Source organism: Protopterus annectens, chromosome 13.part0 (assembly GCF_019279795.1).
Source record: "Protopterus annectens isolate FY-2018-M chromosome 13.part0, PAN1.0, whole genome shotgun sequence".
NCBI lineage: Eukaryota > Metazoa > Chordata > Ceratodontiformes > Protopteridae > Protopterus > Protopterus annectens.
The window spans coordinates 439,618,667-439,638,336 of record NC_056747.1 but is presented as its reverse complement, the minus strand read 5'-3'; the positions used below and the strand labels follow the sequence as shown (position 1 = coordinate 439,638,336).

The following is a 19,670-nucleotide window of genomic DNA, read 5'->3' as shown; positions in this document are numbered from 1 at the left end:
AACCTATAAAGTAATTGTTAAAATTGGTGACTATGTCGGAGTTTGAGCCATCTATATTGGTTTTTGGGATTTTTGCCTTTCTCCACCTAAATGAGCCAACTTCCTTTATAAAAATTAGACATTTTTAAATAATTAAAATTATTCTTACTATGTGTAAAGTTATTCTTACTATGTGTGGAAAGTCATTCCATTTTGGAAAACAAAAATGTTGTCCTTTCAGACCATCTGTTAAAGGCCAATACTACGAGTTTGAATATTCAGAGAAAAGATAGTTATGATAGTGGAGTCAAAATACTACATTAAAATTTAGCCCTATTTTACTTTTTAGCTAGTTGCTGTTAAAGGTAAATATTACGACTTATAATAGTCAGAGAAAGGCAGGTACGGCATTTAGTCAAAATAATACATTAAAAATGCTGTCTGGTTTTTCATTCATATAGTGATGAAAATCTCCCAGGTAGGTAATAACACTTACGCTGTAACATAACAATAAACAATGAAATATATACCTAAAACAAATGCATTTCTAAAGTTAGTTCTGCATCAGTACCCAATATTAGCAACAATATCACAGGCAAACTAAACAACATCACCATCTCCAGCGGAAGTATGTTCAGTCAGATGATGAAGTCAGTGCGTGGCACTATAAAATGCGCCCTTATTGACGTCAGCCTTCTCTTTCCCCGGCCTGTCCTCGCTGTAGAGGACGTGTAAAGTACCGGCTTTTTGTTTCTCTTACCATCGATTCTAGAGAATCGTGAGAAATCCTTCACCATGGTATGTAGTTTTTCAAGAATGGTTTTGACGGCTGTGTTGCTGTTAATAGTGGATGTTGAAGATGTCCTTTTTGGAGGTCCTGTTTGAGTTAGGATAGGGGATGATGGCCTGCTATTTTGAGTTTTTACTGTGGGTAGACTTTGCTCGGGATAATTTATTTTCCCCTGTGTTGCTTTACTCTGATTGTGATTCATTTGGAATGTTGAAGGATAGGTTTAGGTTTGTGATGAAACGCGGGTACCCATTTTTCTCCCTACGCTGAGCTGCCTCTTTTCCGGCGTAGTATGATCGCCGGCTGCGTCATTATTTTCTTTTCCCTGGTGGGGGTTATGGTGTTAAACTCTGTGGTCAGTGTTATTAAACTTGCTCCTCTACTCAACAGGCTGTCAAGCAGTTTTCACGCTTTACTTTCTGAAGTTTACACTTAAGATTTCTTTTGTTTTCAGAGGGGAAATATACAAAGTTAACCAAGATTTTGTTTTGCATAGCACCTATGGGGTGGATTGTGGTTGCGTGGCGCTGTTGGTACGTTCCTGGTATTGTGCCGGCAGACATTTTGTTATATTGCTACCCTAGTTCTCAAGTTAGTCAAATGAGTTCATACTTAATTACCTTAATTTTTTGGAGGAAATTAAATTCACGTTTAGGTGTAGGCTGGTTATGTTTTCAACAAAACATTTATGAAAACATTACAAGCAAACCAGTTAACATTCCTCATCTTCTAACTTACAATCTATAGTAGTAAGGTGTCTTTTTTAATTTTTTTTTCTCTTTGATCAGAGAACGTTGCACTCTGGTGTCCCTGGCGTGTTTCTTTTGTCCAGATTGGTAACCTTTGTGTAGCAAAACAAGCAGTTGGTTACTATCGGACACAATTGAGGGGGGGGGAATAAATCAATTGATAACTTTCGTGTGTTAGAATCTCGGAGCTCTTCAGGCCGCTGTGCTATTATAGTTCCTACAATTTAAAGGTCTCTAACTCTACTTTACCCAACCGCATTCACAGATTGCATAGGACACTCTAATTGGTCTTGAGTAATAAATTACCAATCTGTATTGGTACAGAGATACTGTGTTATTCCAAGTCGCACTTGAGAAAGGTAAAGTTCCATACGTAGGCAGGGCCGAATAACCTCCACCCAATGTTAGACGGTCACTAGTTGTATAAATCTTATCCTGGCCACTTTCTGCTGAAATTATTAAATTCTGTTTAGTTTGTCCATGTATTGCAATTCTCTTTTCCTGCGTTGTACCCATTAATTCTGTATACGTAAGGGTACGTGTTTTCTGTAGTTCTCTGGGCAATGTATTTCGTTTGTATGGGAACGTTTATCTTGAGTATTACTTCAAGAAGCGTTAAAAACAGTGTTACGGTAGTGTTAGCAACTTGGGTTCTCCTAATGTCATTACTTTTGTGTAAACGTAAGCTTTATGCGTATACTTGTCGATGTAAGTTTACTTTTATGGGTTTATATTTATGTAGTGTCTAGGACTTTTGGTCTTTGCTCACAAAGTATCGAGCAGTGGTTGGTTAATGTCTAGTGGCTTATTTTCTGTGGCGTTGGGAGTGTCTACCATGGTAGAGCACTCAACCAGTTTTATAAGTAGAGAAACTGTTAGGGGAGAAACTTAAGGTCTAAGTACATGTATTACTTGCATATAGACCAGTCGGCTATTGGTAGATCTTTTGTCACAAGAGAGATTCATTGTGGCTTAAATCGGGGTAGTAGTTCACATTTGTGCTTACCTTACTTGGGTTTCTCTGGTAGTGGTAGGTACAGTTTTGACATTGCACTGCATAGACAGCTGTGACTAGTCTGTGATCTTGAGTTACATGTTATCACATTGTTTCTATTTTAAATCTCACCCAGAACAAGTGGAAAGCAACATATAAAGAAAATACGACACTTTCTCTAAAATAAGGCTAAACCTGTTTCTGAAACTGCAGGAATGCCACGTAACTAACAATGGTCACTGATTAGCTTCTAATTTGGTATGCAACACTTTCTGCTCAAATGTATTTAGATGAAGTAATTTTATGGCGCATCTGGCTTCAGACTCTGTAAATCAAAAGGGCAAGAAAGCCAAAGTACAGTTGATTGCACAGTATAGGGCATGCACATTATAGGGAAGTAAATGTAAAGTGGGGAGAAACATTATATCATTGTATGTTAAAGCAGGGGTGGTGTGACTTATCTGCCCACGAGTCCCATTCTTAAGTATAACTTGAAATTGTTTTAATTGCTTTGCCTTGAGCCAGTTACTCTGGGGGAATAACATTGACATGGCTTAATGCTTTCAGATGTACTGATTGTAGTATCCAATACTTACTGGACTTGTGCTGTCCTGAGGTTTGAGCTGGCTTTTAGTAGGCTGACTAGCACTTAAACCATTACGAGTTTATGATCCATGTTCAAGTGCTCCTATCTCAAGGAAGGCAGCACAAGATAGACTGGGTGAGTCGAGGCCACCCAACAATTTCTTCATATTAAATGTGGCAATCCTACTCTGTGTAGCGGAAGGTTGTTTCTTGGGCATTTAGCATGCAAGATGGTAATGCTACCCATATCCTATCTGGTTTGGAACTAGAGGGGGTTCCTGTGGAAAGATGTGGTTCTCAAGTGTCCAGATTCTGTACAACATCTGGAGGAGATCTGCATGGTATATGGGAGGCCTTTTAATTATACTGCATTCTTCACATGTAGATGTTTGCTTATATTGCCTTGACACCCCACCACCTCTGGCCCAGTAGTAAATAAGCCTCAATACTGACCACTAGCACCAGTGGAGGACGTTCACTGGGAGGATAACTGGTGCAGCGCTGTATTGAGCAGTTTTGTCTAGAGCCCACTGGGAACATAGTCCAGGGCTGTTATTTTCTCCAGATCATAATAAAACTTCCCACTGGCACAGCTGTGAGTGTCCAAGCAAAGACCTCCAGCACCCTCTGTTCAATCGGTGCCTCATGTCCCTGCCAAAGATTTGACACCCACACGTTTGATTCACATACTCCTTGGGGAAAGGCTGTCACAGGTTTACTACCTATGACCTCTTCTGCCCAGAATATAAGGTAGTTATGACTGCTGCCAGATACCTGAACACACTTCAAGGGTACTCAATATATGGAGTAAAGTATTAATACAAATGGTAGTTTGACCAAGAGCAAGGCTATTGGGAGTGGCATGCAGTGTCACCAAATATGCAAATACCCTGTTAAGCATCTCTACAGATATTGGCTACAATGAAAGGTTTAAATATTTAACAGTAAAACAAGTGTGTACCAGTATATTCACAGTGACAGTTTAAAATATGATCTGTAACACTTTAGGACAGTCAGATACAGAAAAATATCTAAGCTTCACTAGATTCCTGACTAAATTTAAAAATTATACTATTTCCTACTTGATGGAGCAAGGCAGATGTGGTGAATGGTCATTTTCAGGTCCAAGACAGGATACAGAATGCTCGCTATAAAACTTCTCAAAACATCTAAAATGTTCTGGGATAGCCTGCAGAATGACATCACTTTTGGTAATCTGACTTCTAGTTCCCATGCAACCTCTTCTCTTCCTCCTTGCTGGAAGCTGGCAGAATTTGGCACCTACCTGTAAAGGCTTTTGCTCAGATCTGTGGCAGATGTGGGAAGTCAGAACATAATGGCATACATCAGTGTTATCATAGTCTTAATTGGTTAATCCCAAACACAATACAGAAAGCTTCCTTGTATAGACAATGACTGCATTGGAACCTGTGAGATGTGTCTATGGCCTAGCATGTGAAGTGATTTTAGTTTCAGATGCTATTTAAAAATTGCTGGGCTGAGGTTAACCATGTTTCCTGTTAAAACATGCATTCAAACGGTTACAATGGTGCATGTACATTTGTCCTCTCCAGTAGGACACTGGCTACATTTCAAACTTGAACACTTGGGCAAACATCGGTACAAATCAGGTTGATATACTCAGGGCATACAGTTCTTGTTTATAAATCTGGTCACGAATGGCATAATTTACAAAATTCCTGCTACCTGTACTGGCAGTGCCTCTTATCAGTCTTAACCAGTGGGAGAACAAGTTTGTGAGAGGCTGAATTCTGGTCCACGTTTAAGTTGCAGATTAAACTGTAGTGGTGACCTGATAGTCAGATGTGCAGTATAGAACACTGAGCCACCTTGGACATCATTGGCCACCTCATTAAGTGGCACCTTTGCATCTAGCCAGAAATGATTTGTATTAAGGGTATGTTCTTGCATAGTGAAGTGATTAAATGCCCTTTCCAGGTCCACATTTATATGAATTGAAGTACCATTCACTGCTTTAACCAGTAATCTTACTGCTCACACTTGTGTGAGCACAATGAATGTGTGGTCATATGCAGATGTGCATTACTGGGAAAGGTCTTCTGGGATGCATGGATGTGACTGCCTAGTTAGTAATTGGTTTAGAATCTAGCATATAAGGGAGTGTGTTCCTGTTTAATGCCATGGGGGGGTTGTCTAGTATCAGGGGTGTTAACTGGTGTTTCATGGTAATAAGTTTCTTTGACTTTCATTTCAGGTGAACTTCACTGTAGACCAGATCCGTGTCATCATGGACAAGAAGTCCAACATTAGAAACATGTCTGTAATTGCACATGTTGATCATGGGAAATCCACTTTGACAGATTCTCTTGTGTGCAAAGCTGGTATTATTGCTTCTGCTCGTGCCGGTGAGACTCGTTTCACAGACACCAGAAAAGATGAACAAGAACGTTGCATCACCATTAAATCTACGTATGTTAAGTGACTTTTTCTTATCTGTTCTGAGTTATGGATTGCTTTTATGGTTGTGTAATCTTGGTGTACAACATCTAAAGTGAGGCTTGATGGTACTTGGATTCTGTGGTTAACTTTATTCTTTTCTCTTTAGTGCCATATCTCTGTTTTATGAACTTGGTGACAATGATTTGGCCTTCATTAAGCAAAGCAAGGATGGTAATGGCTTCCTTATTAACTTGATTGATTCACCTGGGCATGTGGATTTCTCTTCTGAAGTGACTGCTGCCCTTCGTGTTACAGATGGTGCCTTGGTGGTTGTTGACTGTGTCTCTGGTAAGTTTTTTATGATGTAGATAGTTTCTTGCTTATTCTTATCTTAATGGAATATTGCACTGTCAATGGACCATTTGCATGTACAGCTTGGGTAAATAGGATCAGATAAAACGTTCACCAGGTACAAGAATATACCAAAAACAAGTCTCTACATAGCTTATAGATGCAGCACATTGCTGCAGTAGTGGCTTTTAGTTAAGTGAAGGTTCAAAACATAGATGGAAAAACTGAAACGTGCTTTAGAGTTTAGGATATGTAGCTTGAAATATTTTGTTACAGGGGTAGGAGTATTGCATAGAGAAGTGTGAAGTCTTTAGAAATGGTAATTGAATAGTTGCAAGACGTGGGATATTTTGAAGAAAACTGAAGGTGAGCATGTTGGAAAGAGGAAATTAAGGAAGTATCTTTAGATCCCTCAGAAATGGAGTCTCCTAGTTTAGGTGTTTAGTGTGCATGGTGAGTGCAATAATGTACTATTAAGTTGGTAGGCTGGGTTGTGCTTGAGATGCTCCTGAGATTTTCTGAAGTGGTTTGTATGGTGTTGGCATTTTTCTGAGGTTGCAGCTATAATGGGTAGTCTGTATTAAAGTTGAGTATTTGCCTGTGGCAAATTTTGCTTAAATGGCAAGAGGTGGTGGCTTGTTTGCCCAGAAGAGGGGTGTGTGGTGGTTTTTGTTCTGAATGTGTAGTTGAGATTTGGCTAGCCAGATGCCCAGGGATTTGTAGGATGAGGTAGCTTCTGTGCTGGTATTAACATTTTCACTGAGGAAGGTGGGTGCTCTTTTTGATTTGTTCTAAATAGTATTTAAGGGGTAGCATCCTTTTTTTTTTTTTTTCCCCACATGGCTTGGAGGTCCTCTTGAAACAGTATTTGTATAATTGTGAGATTTGTTTTATCTGTAGCTGATAATACTTGCATAAGGAATTGCGTCTATCTGCAGATTAGAGTTTAGCTCCTCTATCTTCCAGATTTAAAGTGGAACTCTGGGTTTTCCTTCTCTTAGGAGTACTTGTTTTAACCTTGAAGGATCTCTTTGTAAGTTTAGCCTTTGTGCTAGTTCATAAGAGACTGGTTGCCTTAAACCAGATTGGATAGTGTCATCTGTGTAGTGAGTAGAAAGCTGTTCTGGTGCTGCATCAAGACCAGAATCCATGCTTCTGGACAGAGGTAAATTAGAAAAATATCTACAAATTACTTAAGTGGGAAGCATGAAGAGGTTGGAACTGCAAAGCGGCACTTATAGCTTTGGAATGTGAGTGACTTGACATTTTTCTGAGGCTTGCTCTTAAGCTGGGGTTGTACACTAAGTGTACTGTTTGACAGGTTGGTGTGGGTATGAAGTCTGACTAGATAAGGGTAGCTAGAATAAAAATTATGGAAGCTCACTTCCTTGCGTACAGTTTAGTGTTCACCCTTCTGAAGCGTAAGACAAGTGGCTATGGGTATGATTGTGGCTTGGTTTCTAAGCAGGCAGTAGGAAGCATGTAACAAATGGAGAATCCCTTCTTTCTTTACCGATTGTGCAGTCACCCTGAATTGTTCACTTCCCCAGAAAAGGTGGAAAATTAGGTTAAGTGTAGGTCATTGGTTTGACCTTCCGGGTTCCATTTTTATAAAAGCTTTGGACCATGGCTAGTTCTGTAACGCAAAGCCCCAACTGTGTGGGGTGACCCAAGGGGCTAGTGGTGGGTTTTCAAAAAAGGTTATTCAGGAGTCAAGATTTGTGCAGCATCCCTAGAAATAGTGGGGGAAATTGGCATATGGATGCACTTTTTTGTCTGAATACAACAGTGGTGGAGCCTACAGGGAAGGTGCTGCCACCTCAAGGTAGGTGTCATTAAGACACTAGGCAGGGAGTAGAAGGATGTAGGAAGTGCCCAGCTCCCATTCCCACACAGTAAGCTAGTTGGGTGCAGGAAAGTAGAGGCCTTGGGGGTGGTCAGGATATTTGATCCCTGTTTAAGTTTGTAAATTGATGCACTTCCAGCATCTGAATTACATGTGCAGGCTACAGAGGATGCTAAAGTGGGGAGGTGTTGAGTAGGGTCTAAATTTTGAAGTTCTTTTGGCTTTTCCTGGTTGGGGGTTGCCACAGTGGAACTCCAGTCCACTAATTGGCAGATTTTTATGGGTGCTGAGGTGCTAGCTCTACACCCAACCTTCAACAAAGGCACACCCATTCTACACATGTCTTTCAAATTCCACTCTGCTGTGCTTTTGTAAAATCCTGGAAATTGTCAATCACAGGTTGTGAACTGCTCATTTTGGAAAATCTATTTTGTGACTTGACGTTTCTGGAGGCAAGGTATGGACTACAACTTGGCTTCTCCACCAACATATCAGTATGGGGGAGAAAAATGGAAGCTGCCATTATGTGCATTGTGAAGGGTTTGAGGGGTGGTTTGCAGGGGGGTGTCTGGAGGTGAAAAGGACCTAGTGGGGGATAGTTTGTCCACTCTGGAGATAGCAAGACTGAAGGATTTTAACTGAGTAAATCAGCTACCTGTCTTTATCATAGTAAAGATGGTGACTGTAGGTTTGGGGGGGTTGTCTAACAGTGTCTACCCATAGTGGGGAGTTGGACACTGAATGTTCATACACTTGGCCTTCTGCGTAGCTTAAACTGAGTTTGGTGGGGTAGCTTGTTTGCTAAAACTCCAATCTTTGAACTTGCTCATAGGTTCATAGGTTCATACTAGGCTATCTGCCCGAGGGCATTTATAAGCCTAGCCCATCGTTTTGTGGCTTACGCCACCCCTTTAGTATGGGGAACTACCCATTATTTTGCTGTGCCTCTGTCGAGCAGTGACACTGAGGTAATTCCTGGGGTATATCTGCGATCTCCCATCCATTGGTCAAGATTTCTCTTGAACAAGGCCAGCGAGGTGCTCTGCCTCACATGTACCGGGATTTTGTTCCACAGCATAGGGAGTCTTTGGGTGATGAATCTATCCCTCCAGCACGTCCTATTAATAGCAGTGTCGAGGTTTAAGTCTCCCGCCCTTGTGGCTCTGGATCTAGATTTTTTGAGGTGAAGCATATTCATCAAATCTGGGTTTGACATGGCCTTGTATGTTAGGCAAAGGTCACCTCTGAGCAAGCGGTAAGTGACTGAATAGAGCTGGAGTTCTTTCAGTCGGGCAGCATAGGACAGATTTTTGAGACCCTTTATCCTTTTGGTGAGGAACTTTTGTGGACTCTCCAGCTGCTGCAAGTGTCGGGTCAGATACATTCCGAATGGGGCATTTTACTCAATCATTGGTCTGAGTGAGTAAAGGGAGACTATGACCTCCCTTGATCTAGATGAGAATCCCTTCATGATAAGGTGGGCAATGTAGAAGGACTTCCTAACTACTTTAGCTACATGGGTGTTGAATGACAGACTATCAACCTGGGTCCCCAGGTCCCTGATAACTTCTGTGCTCAGTGGATTGCCACCTATTTGGTAGCTAGGGGTAACCTTGTTTTTCCCGAAGGGTATGACTATGCATTTTTTGGCATTTAACTTTAGGCCGTGGCTCTGGCACCAGTTATCCGTTTCTGTGAGACCCTTCTGAAGGATATCTGTGTCAGATGTGTTTTCTACTATGGCGCCCAGTTTGCAGTCATCTGCAAACTGTCAGCCATAACCCTCCTGTGTTTGCTTGTACTTCGGAAAAGTAGATGCCAAACAAGAGTGGGCCCAGGACTGAGCCCTGTGGGACACCACTTGTGACAGGCTTTGAGTCTGACATGGCGCCAGCAACTCTGACCCTGTGGGTTCTGTCACTCAGCCAGTTTGCAACCCATCTTGTGATGTATGGGTTAACATTTAAGCTGATGAGTTTTTCAATGATACCAGAGTGGGGTATTGTATCGAAGGCCTTAGCCAGATCGAGGTAGGCTGTATGGACTGCCTTTCACTCAATGGCTTTGGTGACTGTTTCGAAAAAGTCAACCAAGTTTAAAAGGCATGATCTGCCTTTGACTAAGCCAAACTGGGTTGGATCCAAAGTCTGCAAATTCCCTATGTCTTTATGAGGTCCATTATGTTCCTCTCCATGGCTTTGCAGATAAGGCTTGTCAAGCTAATGGGCCGGTAATTTCCAGGGTCTGTTGAGGCACCGCCTTTGAAGTGGGACCACAGTTGCAGTGCGCCACTCCCTGGGTACGTATCCAGAGGTAAGACTTTGATTAAACAGCTGTCGTAGCTGTGGGTTTAATTCCTCATTGAGTTCGTGGAGCACACAGCCGGGGACACCATCGGGTCCCATGGATGCTGTGTTTTTTGCTTTGGAGAGAGCAGTTCTCACTTGGGCGCTGGAGATGTTTGGGGGGCTGCACTCATTTGGTATAGATATCTCTCCTTTTGGGGGGAGGAGAAGTTTGCACTGAACCTGTCAGCCAGTATGTTGGCAATGTCTGTAGGATCAGTAATCTTCACATCATTTTGAACTAGTTCTGAGCATATCTGGGAGTTTCCTCCTAGGTTTCTAACATAGCTAAAGAAGGCCTTATGATTGTCTTTTGAGTCTTTAGCTATTTTTCTCTCAATTTGCTTTGGATGATTTTATGAGAGCTCTTAGTTTTTTACTTATAGTGATCAAGGGTGTCTTACCTTTTAAGGATTTTGCTCTATCTTGTAGTAGCTTCCTCCTTTTGTTGTAGAGTTTGTTTATGGCTGGGGTCCACCAGACTGGACACTTGCCTTTGGTACAAAGTCTTTGTTTTGCTTGGGATTGCCTTATCCATGCAGTCCTGCAGGTTCTGGTAGAAGACGTTTGTAAGTGATTCAGCGGCTTGAGTATTGTTTTCCGCCAGCTCGGGGGCCTGAAAGGAGACCACACTAGTCTTTAGAAGTGTGAAGTCGGCTTTTGAGAAGTTCTTTACTGTGGTCTTTTTTATTTCAGGTGGGGGTGGGATGAGGACCTCCAGCGAGATTAGTTTGTGATCTGATCTCACCAGTGAGGGGTATACTTCCGGTGTTGAACGTTGTGCTCCCATGTTCGTGATGATGAGATCAAGTATGTTATCTCCTCTTGTGGGGATGGTGACTAGTTGTTCCATGGCATTTGAGTTTATGAATTCCAGGAACTTTTGGGCTAGGGTGTTTGGGCTTGAGTAGTGTTCCCAGTCTATATTAGGGTAATTGTTATTACTGGGAAGAGGTGAGACTTGGTCCTTTTACATGTGATCCTTAAAGCTTGGCATTTTTCACTCTACCATTGACCCATAAGTTTGTATTAAGGATGCAAACTTAAATGCCTGGTTCCAGTTTTTAGAGATTTGGTAATTTTCTACATTTTACATGAATTATTCCTTGGGTTGGAGGGCACTTGGGGATTCTGCAGGTTTGACTAAATTTCCCTTGGCCCTAGAGGCATAGACCACAAAGATTGAGAATCCTGGGTTAATGTTTGGGTGGCATAAAAATGTGGAAACTTAGGATAACTAAGATGTGTACAGCAGCATTGTAAAGGCTGGAAGTACCACAGCCGTTTCATTTGGAAACGGTGTGGCTCAAGTGAAAATGCAAGATGTTCTAGTCCTAGATTTGAGGGGTGGCATTCTGACAGCTGGATAGACTTGAGCTATACATATGTAGTCTATATTATGAACCTTCAGTGGACATGTTGCTTCACATGTTACTGGCCTTTTTGTAAGACCTGTTTAATGTTCCCAAACTTGCATGCTGTAATTAAACTGGCAAGGCTTTTTTCGTTGCACATCTGTTTGCAACTTAACTGGGGGAAATCAGAATATGCCTATTTTCAGCATGCAGCATTTCATATGGCTTGCCAGTTCTCTTCAACACTGAACCATGTAGAGTTGATCTTGAGTACTCCTTTAGCCTTTAGGATTTTACTATGCTTCCCTGATGAAGACAATGTGACTTGCCTTGTTCCTGGTAGGATGGTTCTTTTAACTTCAATATCCTGTCATACATTGCCTGTTTTCTGTACTCTTGTGGGATGGTGCTGGTATGAATACATAACTCCCCTTACTGGATGTTAGTGTTGTACCCAACTGCCTTTTCTCAAACTTCTGCTTCTCCACCTTTTACTTGAGCAGAGGAAAAAAATCAAAATTATTTTAAGCATCTCTGCCCAGATTTCAGAAGTTGTTATCCTTGCCCCAAAAATGACTTCCACAGCACCAGTGTATTCCTAGATTTGAGAACTGCTTTGACTAGAGATTTCAAGTCACGTGGGAGGGTTGGTGGCATCCATGCCTGGCTTCTCTGTTCTGACTGCTGATCAGGAGGGCTCCCCCATCTACTTATGCTGTTGTAATGTTTTTAACCATCTTTGTCCAGCAAACCATATCGGACACTTTCTGAAACCAAATGGTCCGAATTGCCTAAACTACTCCCCACAAAATCAGTGTAGAGGTGCCATGAGTTTAGAATTGGTCTATATGGTGCAAAGTTGCCTATTTTAAAATGCTTGAGACTGATGTTTTAAAACACGTTTGTTACAGGGGTATGTGTACAAACAGAAACTGTACTGCGTCAGGCCATTGGTGAACGTATTAGGCCTGTGCTGATGATGAACAAGATGGACCGTGCTCTCTTGGAACTACAACTAGGTCCTGAAGAGCTTTATCAAACATTCCAACGAATTGTGGAGAATGTGAATGTTATTATATCCACCTATGGAGAGGATGAGACTGGCCCAATGGGATGCATCATGGTAAGGCTTGACTGCATTTCTCTTGTAACTTCTGAGTTGGTACGTTTGGTGTTTTACTAAACTCTCCTTCTTTTAAGGTTGATCCCATTTTGGGAACTGTGGGCTTTGGTTCTGGCCTGCATGGTTGGGCGTTTACTCTAAAACAGTTTGCCGAGATGTATGTTATGAAGTTTTCTAAAGGAGATGCACAGATGACTCCCGCTGACCGTGCCAGAAAGGTGGAAGACATGATGAAGAAACTGTGGGGTGACAAGTAAGTGTGTGGTTTGCCATTAGAAACATGTCTTTATTCTTATTTGGTATTCTAATGTCTGCATACTGTCTGTTGAACTGATTGTGCCCACTTTAGGAGCTAATGGATTGAGAATATTCAGGAGCATTTACTAGTTTTTAGGGCTTTGTCAGTTTGTGTGCAGGCTTTTAGAATTCTACATTGGCAGGTCCAGGGGCAAGTCCATTGAACTCTTGGGTTTTGTGTAAGTTGTAAGACTACTGTTTGTGGTTTTTTTTTTTTCCCCTCCATTGAGTGTCTTACTGTGCACTTCGGGTGTTCTGACCCTTTCTAGATTTTTTTTGTGGTTTTGCAATCTTTAGTCTTGGGTGGTAACATGGATTATTCACTTTGGCTTCTACTGCAGTGCAGTCTTGCGATTGTGTTAAATTCATGTTTTATCAGGTTATCTTGCACCCTTACTATTTTTGCCATAGTGAAAGAGGAATGCTCAGATCTTTTTACTGAGCTTTGTATATCTGCATCTGATCTCTGTTCTGGACTTTGACTTGAGTTTCGGAATTCAAAATTTTATTGGAGGAATTATGCTGTGAATGTGTGAAGCAAATTGGGTTTGCGGGTATGAGTGGAGTGCAGTGAATGCACACTTGTTTTCTCACTTTAAATGCGTCTAATCCATTGCTCACATTTGAGCTTTGACATTTAATGCATCTAATCCATTGCTCACATTTGAGCTTTGACATTTTATCAAAGCTTTTGTGAGATGTAAATATCCAATCTGTTAGAAGGGAATGTTTCTGGTAGCCAGCTATGTGAAGATGGTGCTAAATTGTGTACATGTGCTTTAGAAGCTGTATCAGTGTTCATTTGGAGTACTTAATGAAGCTGAAAACTGAAAATATGCTGCTTGGTTAATTAAAATGGCTTGGTGCTGCGAACATCTGATGGGCAGCAGAAAGGCCCTAAATATAAAGGGGGGCCTGATGGTTGCTAGGTGATTGCACTCTTATTCAGAATATGTAAACAATGTGGAATATTGCAAATGCTGTTCCAGTTTTGCATTCTGGAATTTTTATAAATGCTTCATTACAGAAGCTTTTCAGGAAGGAAAATTCAGTCCTTGATGAAGCAGAGGAATACAGCCATGATACTCTTGCATAACTGGTTGAGTTATTGGTGTGGGTATCTGAAGCTGGTGTGGAGATTTGCAGGGGGGTATTACCTCTGTGGGTCAGATTGGGTACATGTACAGGGGGTCAGGGTTGGATTTCTGTTTTACAGGGTATGAATTAATCTTCGTGTATTCTACACATGGGTTTGCCCTTGAGATACTGGTTACCATGGGACACTTCATTCTGTAGCAGAATTATTTTAAAGCATTGTTTGGTACTGCTGCATACTTGTGGATCTTCATGCCTGCAGTCCTAGTGTGAACTGCATTATTCAAGCCTACAGGTCTTGAAAGGCAAACCCCAGCTCATGCAGATTAATAATGCAACTTGAGTCATTTCCTTAAAGGAGAGGGTGTAGTTTGGTGTGAACTTGTCTTGGAAGATCCCATTTCTGGTAGTTGAAGGATTTAACTAAGCACAAGGTTAGGGTTTTATTGCCATTATGGCACTGCTGCTAATGTCTTGCGTAATGTTGGACCTGAGTTTTTTTTTTTTTTAAGTTGCCTTGCAAGGTCTGTAGTAAACACAAACACCTACACTTGGGTTATTTTTTAGCTTTCATTTTTTTTATTTTTAAAGGTATTTTGATCCAGCCGCTGGAAAGTTCAGCAAAGCTCCAAATAGTCCAGATGGCAAGAAGCTTCCAAGGACATTCTGTCAGCTGGTTCTGGACCCTATTTTTAAGGTGACACTTTCTTGCACTTTACTAAAATGTGCCCTAATGTGTAGCATGCATTCAATCAAATGTGTGCATGTGATGAGCAGTATTTCTTCACTTTGACCTGATTACATTTTGAAGAAAAAGTGCATCTGATGCAGTGAAGTCAGATTTCATTTTGTTTTCCATTTGAGTAGTTTGTATTCTGGGATGGTATAACTTGAACATTAAAATGGTAAGTGGTAGAGGCTACTGTGTATATGGTCTGAAATTCAAGCTTGTAACAGTGTTTTGAAGGGGATGGTGAGAGGTTGCATGAATATTGTATGAATAGAAGTTTTTTTAGTTTGGACACCACACGCATGCTTGGTGTTGAAGTCTCCCATCAAATAACTGCACATACCTCCTTTAAGGATGGAGGTAACTGCAAAGTCAATCTGACTTAATAGGTGGAGACTAGAGACTTGTGGAAGCTGACATTTTGGCTTTGTGCATAGGTTTTTGATGCAATCATGAACTTCAAGAAGGATGAAACTGCAAAGCTCGTTGAAAAGTTGGACATCAAACTTGACAGTGAAGATAAAGATAAGGAGGGCAAGCCTTTATTAAAGGTAAGTTTCCTTTTCCTGTTATGTGGGCAGCCTTCAAGAGTGACTTAATTCATGTTTTGCCTTTGTAGTGGTGTAGTAACCATCTGTTGGAATATGGCCAGTCCAAACTGGATTCCCTAGAGGGCTAACTCTGCACCCACACACTAAGGCTCTAGTTTTGGCTAGACTATTGAGACGATTGCTGTAGCAAGAACCCTTGAGGCTTATTCGTACTACTAGTTTTAATACCCAAATTCAAAGCTCTTAATTTTGTTTGGTCTTGTGTGTTTACAGTGTTAAACTGTAGCTGGCCTGGAGTTCATTTAAGGATTTAATTTCTCCACTTGTGTTCACTACTGTTGTGAACTAGACCTTTTTGAAATTAGCTTTTTTCCTTATGTTTTAGCAACTCCAGTAACATTTAAACTTTACAGTGCCGTGCTCCCTTGGGATACTTATTTTGGAGAGGCATAGTTTTAACCTTTTTGTGACAAGTGAAATGTTGGGGTGCTACTTTGCACTGAGTTTTGTACCAGAGTAACCTTCAAGCTTGGTGTGGTTATGAAGGCTTGTCTAACACTACCCAGATGTGTCAACTTTGTTCTTGGTTGCAATTGCTTCGGGTGCCAAAATGATCCATTGAAAGATGGATATTAATTTTCATTCCTTTTTAAAAGGAATGTTTTGCTGTCATACTTGCACTACAGTACTTGAGCACTTGTGTTAAAGTTTATGCACTGTCACTTTTAAAGCCTCAAATGTGCCAATGTTATGTATAAGGAAGGGATTCCCCCCAAGTTTTAATCTTGGACAGAAGCTCTGAGAATGAAACACTACTAAGCTTTCTGTGACATCTGGGTTGTGGTGCATCTTCTGGGGTTTGTTTACTGGCTGTGTTCTACATTTTGCCTGGAGTCATGTTTGATACCAGAGTGGCTTCCAATTTTTATTTGTACTGAACTGATCAATTTAAGTCGGGCCTCAGCATATAGGCACAGTGCTTTGAGAACCAAATTTGTATGTCAGCCAGGGAACTTTTAGTGCAGCTGTTGATCAGAACACTACAGGAAATGCCCTCCACCTATGCAGCAGCTGTCTAGTTGAATGAACATGGTACAGAGTCCAGAGGAGAGAGCTGTAATTGACAGTGGTGGATTGTGAAAACTTGGTTTTAAGTTTTTTGGAAGCTAAATATAGTTAGTGATGCAGACTGCAAAAATTTGCGACAGGGATATGATTCTTTATGAAAGATGCAGAACTTTGAAAAGTTCCTATGAAATACAAAGGGAAACTGATTTTGTCTTCCTAATATTTTGTTTTCAAAAGCAAACCTGTTAAAGGGCTGTATATCTTTAAATATTCAAATGGAGTGGTCCCTGGTTCAATATTCTATAAGTTGGCATTTTTCAACTGGGTTGAATTAGTGGTGCATGACCATGTAAGACTAAAATCTGAGGAAGATGTTCAGAAACTGGATGACTAAAGTCGGACTTTATAATTGCCAATTACAGAGCTTTCAGCAGGTTTTGGAAAAGGTTGAGGCAGCAGTTGTACAAATGTAAAGTTTATCCTAAGCCACCTGGCAGCAAAAATGGTGGGTTTTTTTTTTTTGAGGGTTAATACAGACCACATAAAGGGGTCAAATCAGTGGCCATTTTTGCCAACTTGGTGCTGTGAACCTGGGAAACTACAACTTGGCTTGTGCCAGGTTTTTTGATACCTGGACAACATCTTGTGGAAAAGACCTGACATTTAATCAGTGTGATCAATCCACTGCCCACCCCAGTTCATTTCAGAGATCCATTCTGTGAGGATTGTTTCTTGGATGCCCTTGTATACAGAAATGAGCATAGCATGTAAGAGGCCAACCTTTACAGAAAGTGGACTTTTCTAATGCTTGTTTATATTGACAGCAACTCTTATTTGCCCCTGCACTAAATTATGCCATGATTAGGCTTATCTGTTTTGTCTAAAAGGACAACAATGGGATTTTGTTAAATGCTCAACTTCTGTCCATTTACTGTCCCCGCTATGAATACAGTGATACAAGTCTACTAAATCTACTATTCTCCACTAGATGGGTATGATATAGAGAGAGAGGGATGTCTGTCTAGCTTTCTGTCCAGTTCCTTCCCCAAACTGTCACTTCCATGACCTTCCTAAAAGCCAGCTGCCCAGTTCTTTCCCTAGCCATGCAGAAAGCAAAGGCTAGAACAAGGAAATGGTACAAGAGTCCATCACCGATGTCTTTCGGCTTATCCCAGTTGGGGGTTGCCACAGCAAAACTCCGGTCCACTAATGTTTGGAAGTGGATTTTTAAGTGAGTTACCAGCCCTGACACAGCCTTCAACAAAGGCAAGCCCATTCACATGCCTCCACAGATGCGCTAGCTGAAAATCCAACGGGACAACGTTTTGCTGTGAGGTGACAACGCTACTGCAGCACCCTTGGCACATAACACAGCTAGGGAAGTTGGGTGTGAAGGGGGATGAGGGAAGTTGGGTGTGAAGGGGGATGAGGGAAGTTGGGTGTGAAGGGGGATGAGGGAAGTTGGGTGTGAAGGGGGATGGGTGAAGTCCAAGTAGTACACTTAAGGCTTCACAAAGCACTGCAGTGAGGCCATTGTAAAGAAACTTCAGTAAAAAGCAGTTTGAAATTCTGTTCTGTGGCATTTGCATTTGTCATTGGCATTACATTTTTGTAACAGGACTGCAGTGTGCATGTAAAATCAATGCAGTGACTGGAGCTTCAGGAGGAAATGGGCATACATGACACTGCATTATGGGACAGACTAAAAAATCAAGATGCCAGACCACATGTGGTCACTCAAATTGCATATAAAAATTTTAAGTCTGCAAATAGTGGTAAAATGTAAAACTCCAAATCGTGATATGTTGAGTGAGTGAGAGTGCATTTGGACTCCAGGTGCATCTGCAGTTAACTCCTACTGATGCCTTTAGGTGTCAAATATTCAGTGGTGGTGCTGCGGTACTGTTGCCTTACAGATGTTGCCAGTTCGATTCTCAGCATCTTCTGTGTGGCGACATGTGTGGGCATTCCTTCATTGAAGGTTGTGCATTGGGCCCAGCAAGCCAGTATGTAAAAATCTGACCATTAGTGGACCGGAGTTCTGCTGTGGCGACCCCTAACCGGGAAAAGCCAAAAGACTCCAACTAGTTTAACCCTTAAGGTTAGATATGAGCATTTTTTTGAAATGACCCCATAATTTGGTGGTTGTCAAAGGCTTTGGAAGTTGCAGTGCAAACCTCTGACCTTCCATTGGAGTGAATGGGTTAAGGGAAGCCTGTACCCATCCACTTCACTCCCAGTATAAACAGCCTAATAGAACTCTTGGGGAAATTGACCCAAAGTTTTGTGATTTTAGTATCTGGCATTTGTATTGCTTCACTGTTTAATAGCCATTGAAGTGTGATATTTTACTCTCTTGGTACACGTGATCAACTGGGACGAGAACCAGTTTGTTTACAAGAATGATCATCTTAAATTCATTTTTGAACACAGAGCCTGTTTTGATGTCATTCAGAATGTTGGTATGGGAAGATATGGTACTTTCAAAACTGCAGGCTTATTCTACAAGGCACTTTTTCTGTGGCAGGGTACCCCAAGTTATCTTTCTGGAATAGGTGGATATTGAAACTGGGTAGTTTCAAACCTGCTTAGAAAGCCAAAGCTGTTTTTATAATTTTTAATAGAATGCATCTTGTCACACTCCCACTACAGCACTTTCATGTTAAAGCTTGTGCTTAATTAGCACTGCCACTTCAAAAAAAATTGGCACCTTTGAGTCTTTAAATGTGTCCAGGAAGTTACTTTGTTTTCTGAAGTTCCTTTGATCCTGGATTGAAAATGCCAAGTGTGTTTAATGCAGTTATGTCACTTCAGATTTTGACTCTGAAATAAGCTTGTCCTTTCACTACAGAATTTCTTTGCTGGAGTCTAGCAAACATTTCTAACTAGCTTGGACCTTTTTGAACACTTGCTTAATTCATTATTAAAACAAAATAAGCAAACAAATCCACAGGCAGGAGAAAACGGACCGATAAATAGTAATTGGCGTGGAACTTTATTCGAACAAGAAATCGAATACAATAGAGTGCTTTCGCCTGGATAAATACCAGGCTTTTTCAAGAAACTCTCTAAACTGCAAGTTTAAATACCTTGCTAATAAAATCATGTGGCATCTAAATTATTAGATAAGTATATAATGAATTTTGAAAGCACTAACAGTTTAACCAACAGTAAGCTGTAAGTCAGGTGGTTACCAATACACAAAATACATTAACGCAAAAAATTGTTTTAACACCATGTAAAAATTTTTTTAATTTTATGCTTCTAAAAAAAATCACCAAGTTACAACTTGGCTTTCCTTAATTTGAGCACACTTGCAAGTCTAATACTTTAAGACCAGGAGGTCTAGTGGCATTCAATTTAAGCTGCCACAACAGCTCTTTATTAAAGA

The 19,670-nt window shown here is 41.0% G+C and overlaps 1 protein-coding gene and 1 non-coding gene across 2 annotated transcripts in view; both read left to right on the top strand.

The window, feature by feature from the left end:
• The first annotated feature begins 642 nt into the window (after positions 1-642).
• LOC122787391 (elongation factor 2-like) overlaps positions 643-19,670 on the top strand; it is a 41,011-nt gene continuing 21,983 nt past the window's right edge. Inside the window, exons 1-7 of the mRNA XM_044054085.1 lie at positions 643-777; positions 5,334-5,548; positions 5,685-5,866; positions 12,327-12,538; positions 12,616-12,791; positions 14,522-14,627; positions 15,098-15,211. Coding sequence (XP_043910020.1) covers positions 775-777; positions 5,334-5,548; positions 5,685-5,866; positions 12,327-12,538; positions 12,616-12,791; positions 14,522-14,627; positions 15,098-15,211 — 1,008 coding nt within the window. The 5' untranslated portion in view covers positions 643-774. The remainder of the gene's footprint in view (positions 778-5,333; positions 5,549-5,684; positions 5,867-12,326; positions 12,539-12,615; positions 12,792-14,521; positions 14,628-15,097; positions 15,212-19,670) is intronic.
• On the top strand, positions 14,693-14,758 carry LOC122788503. Its single transcript, XR_006362702.1, has one exon. It is a non-coding gene; the product is annotated as a small nucleolar RNA SNORD37 (small nucleolar RNA).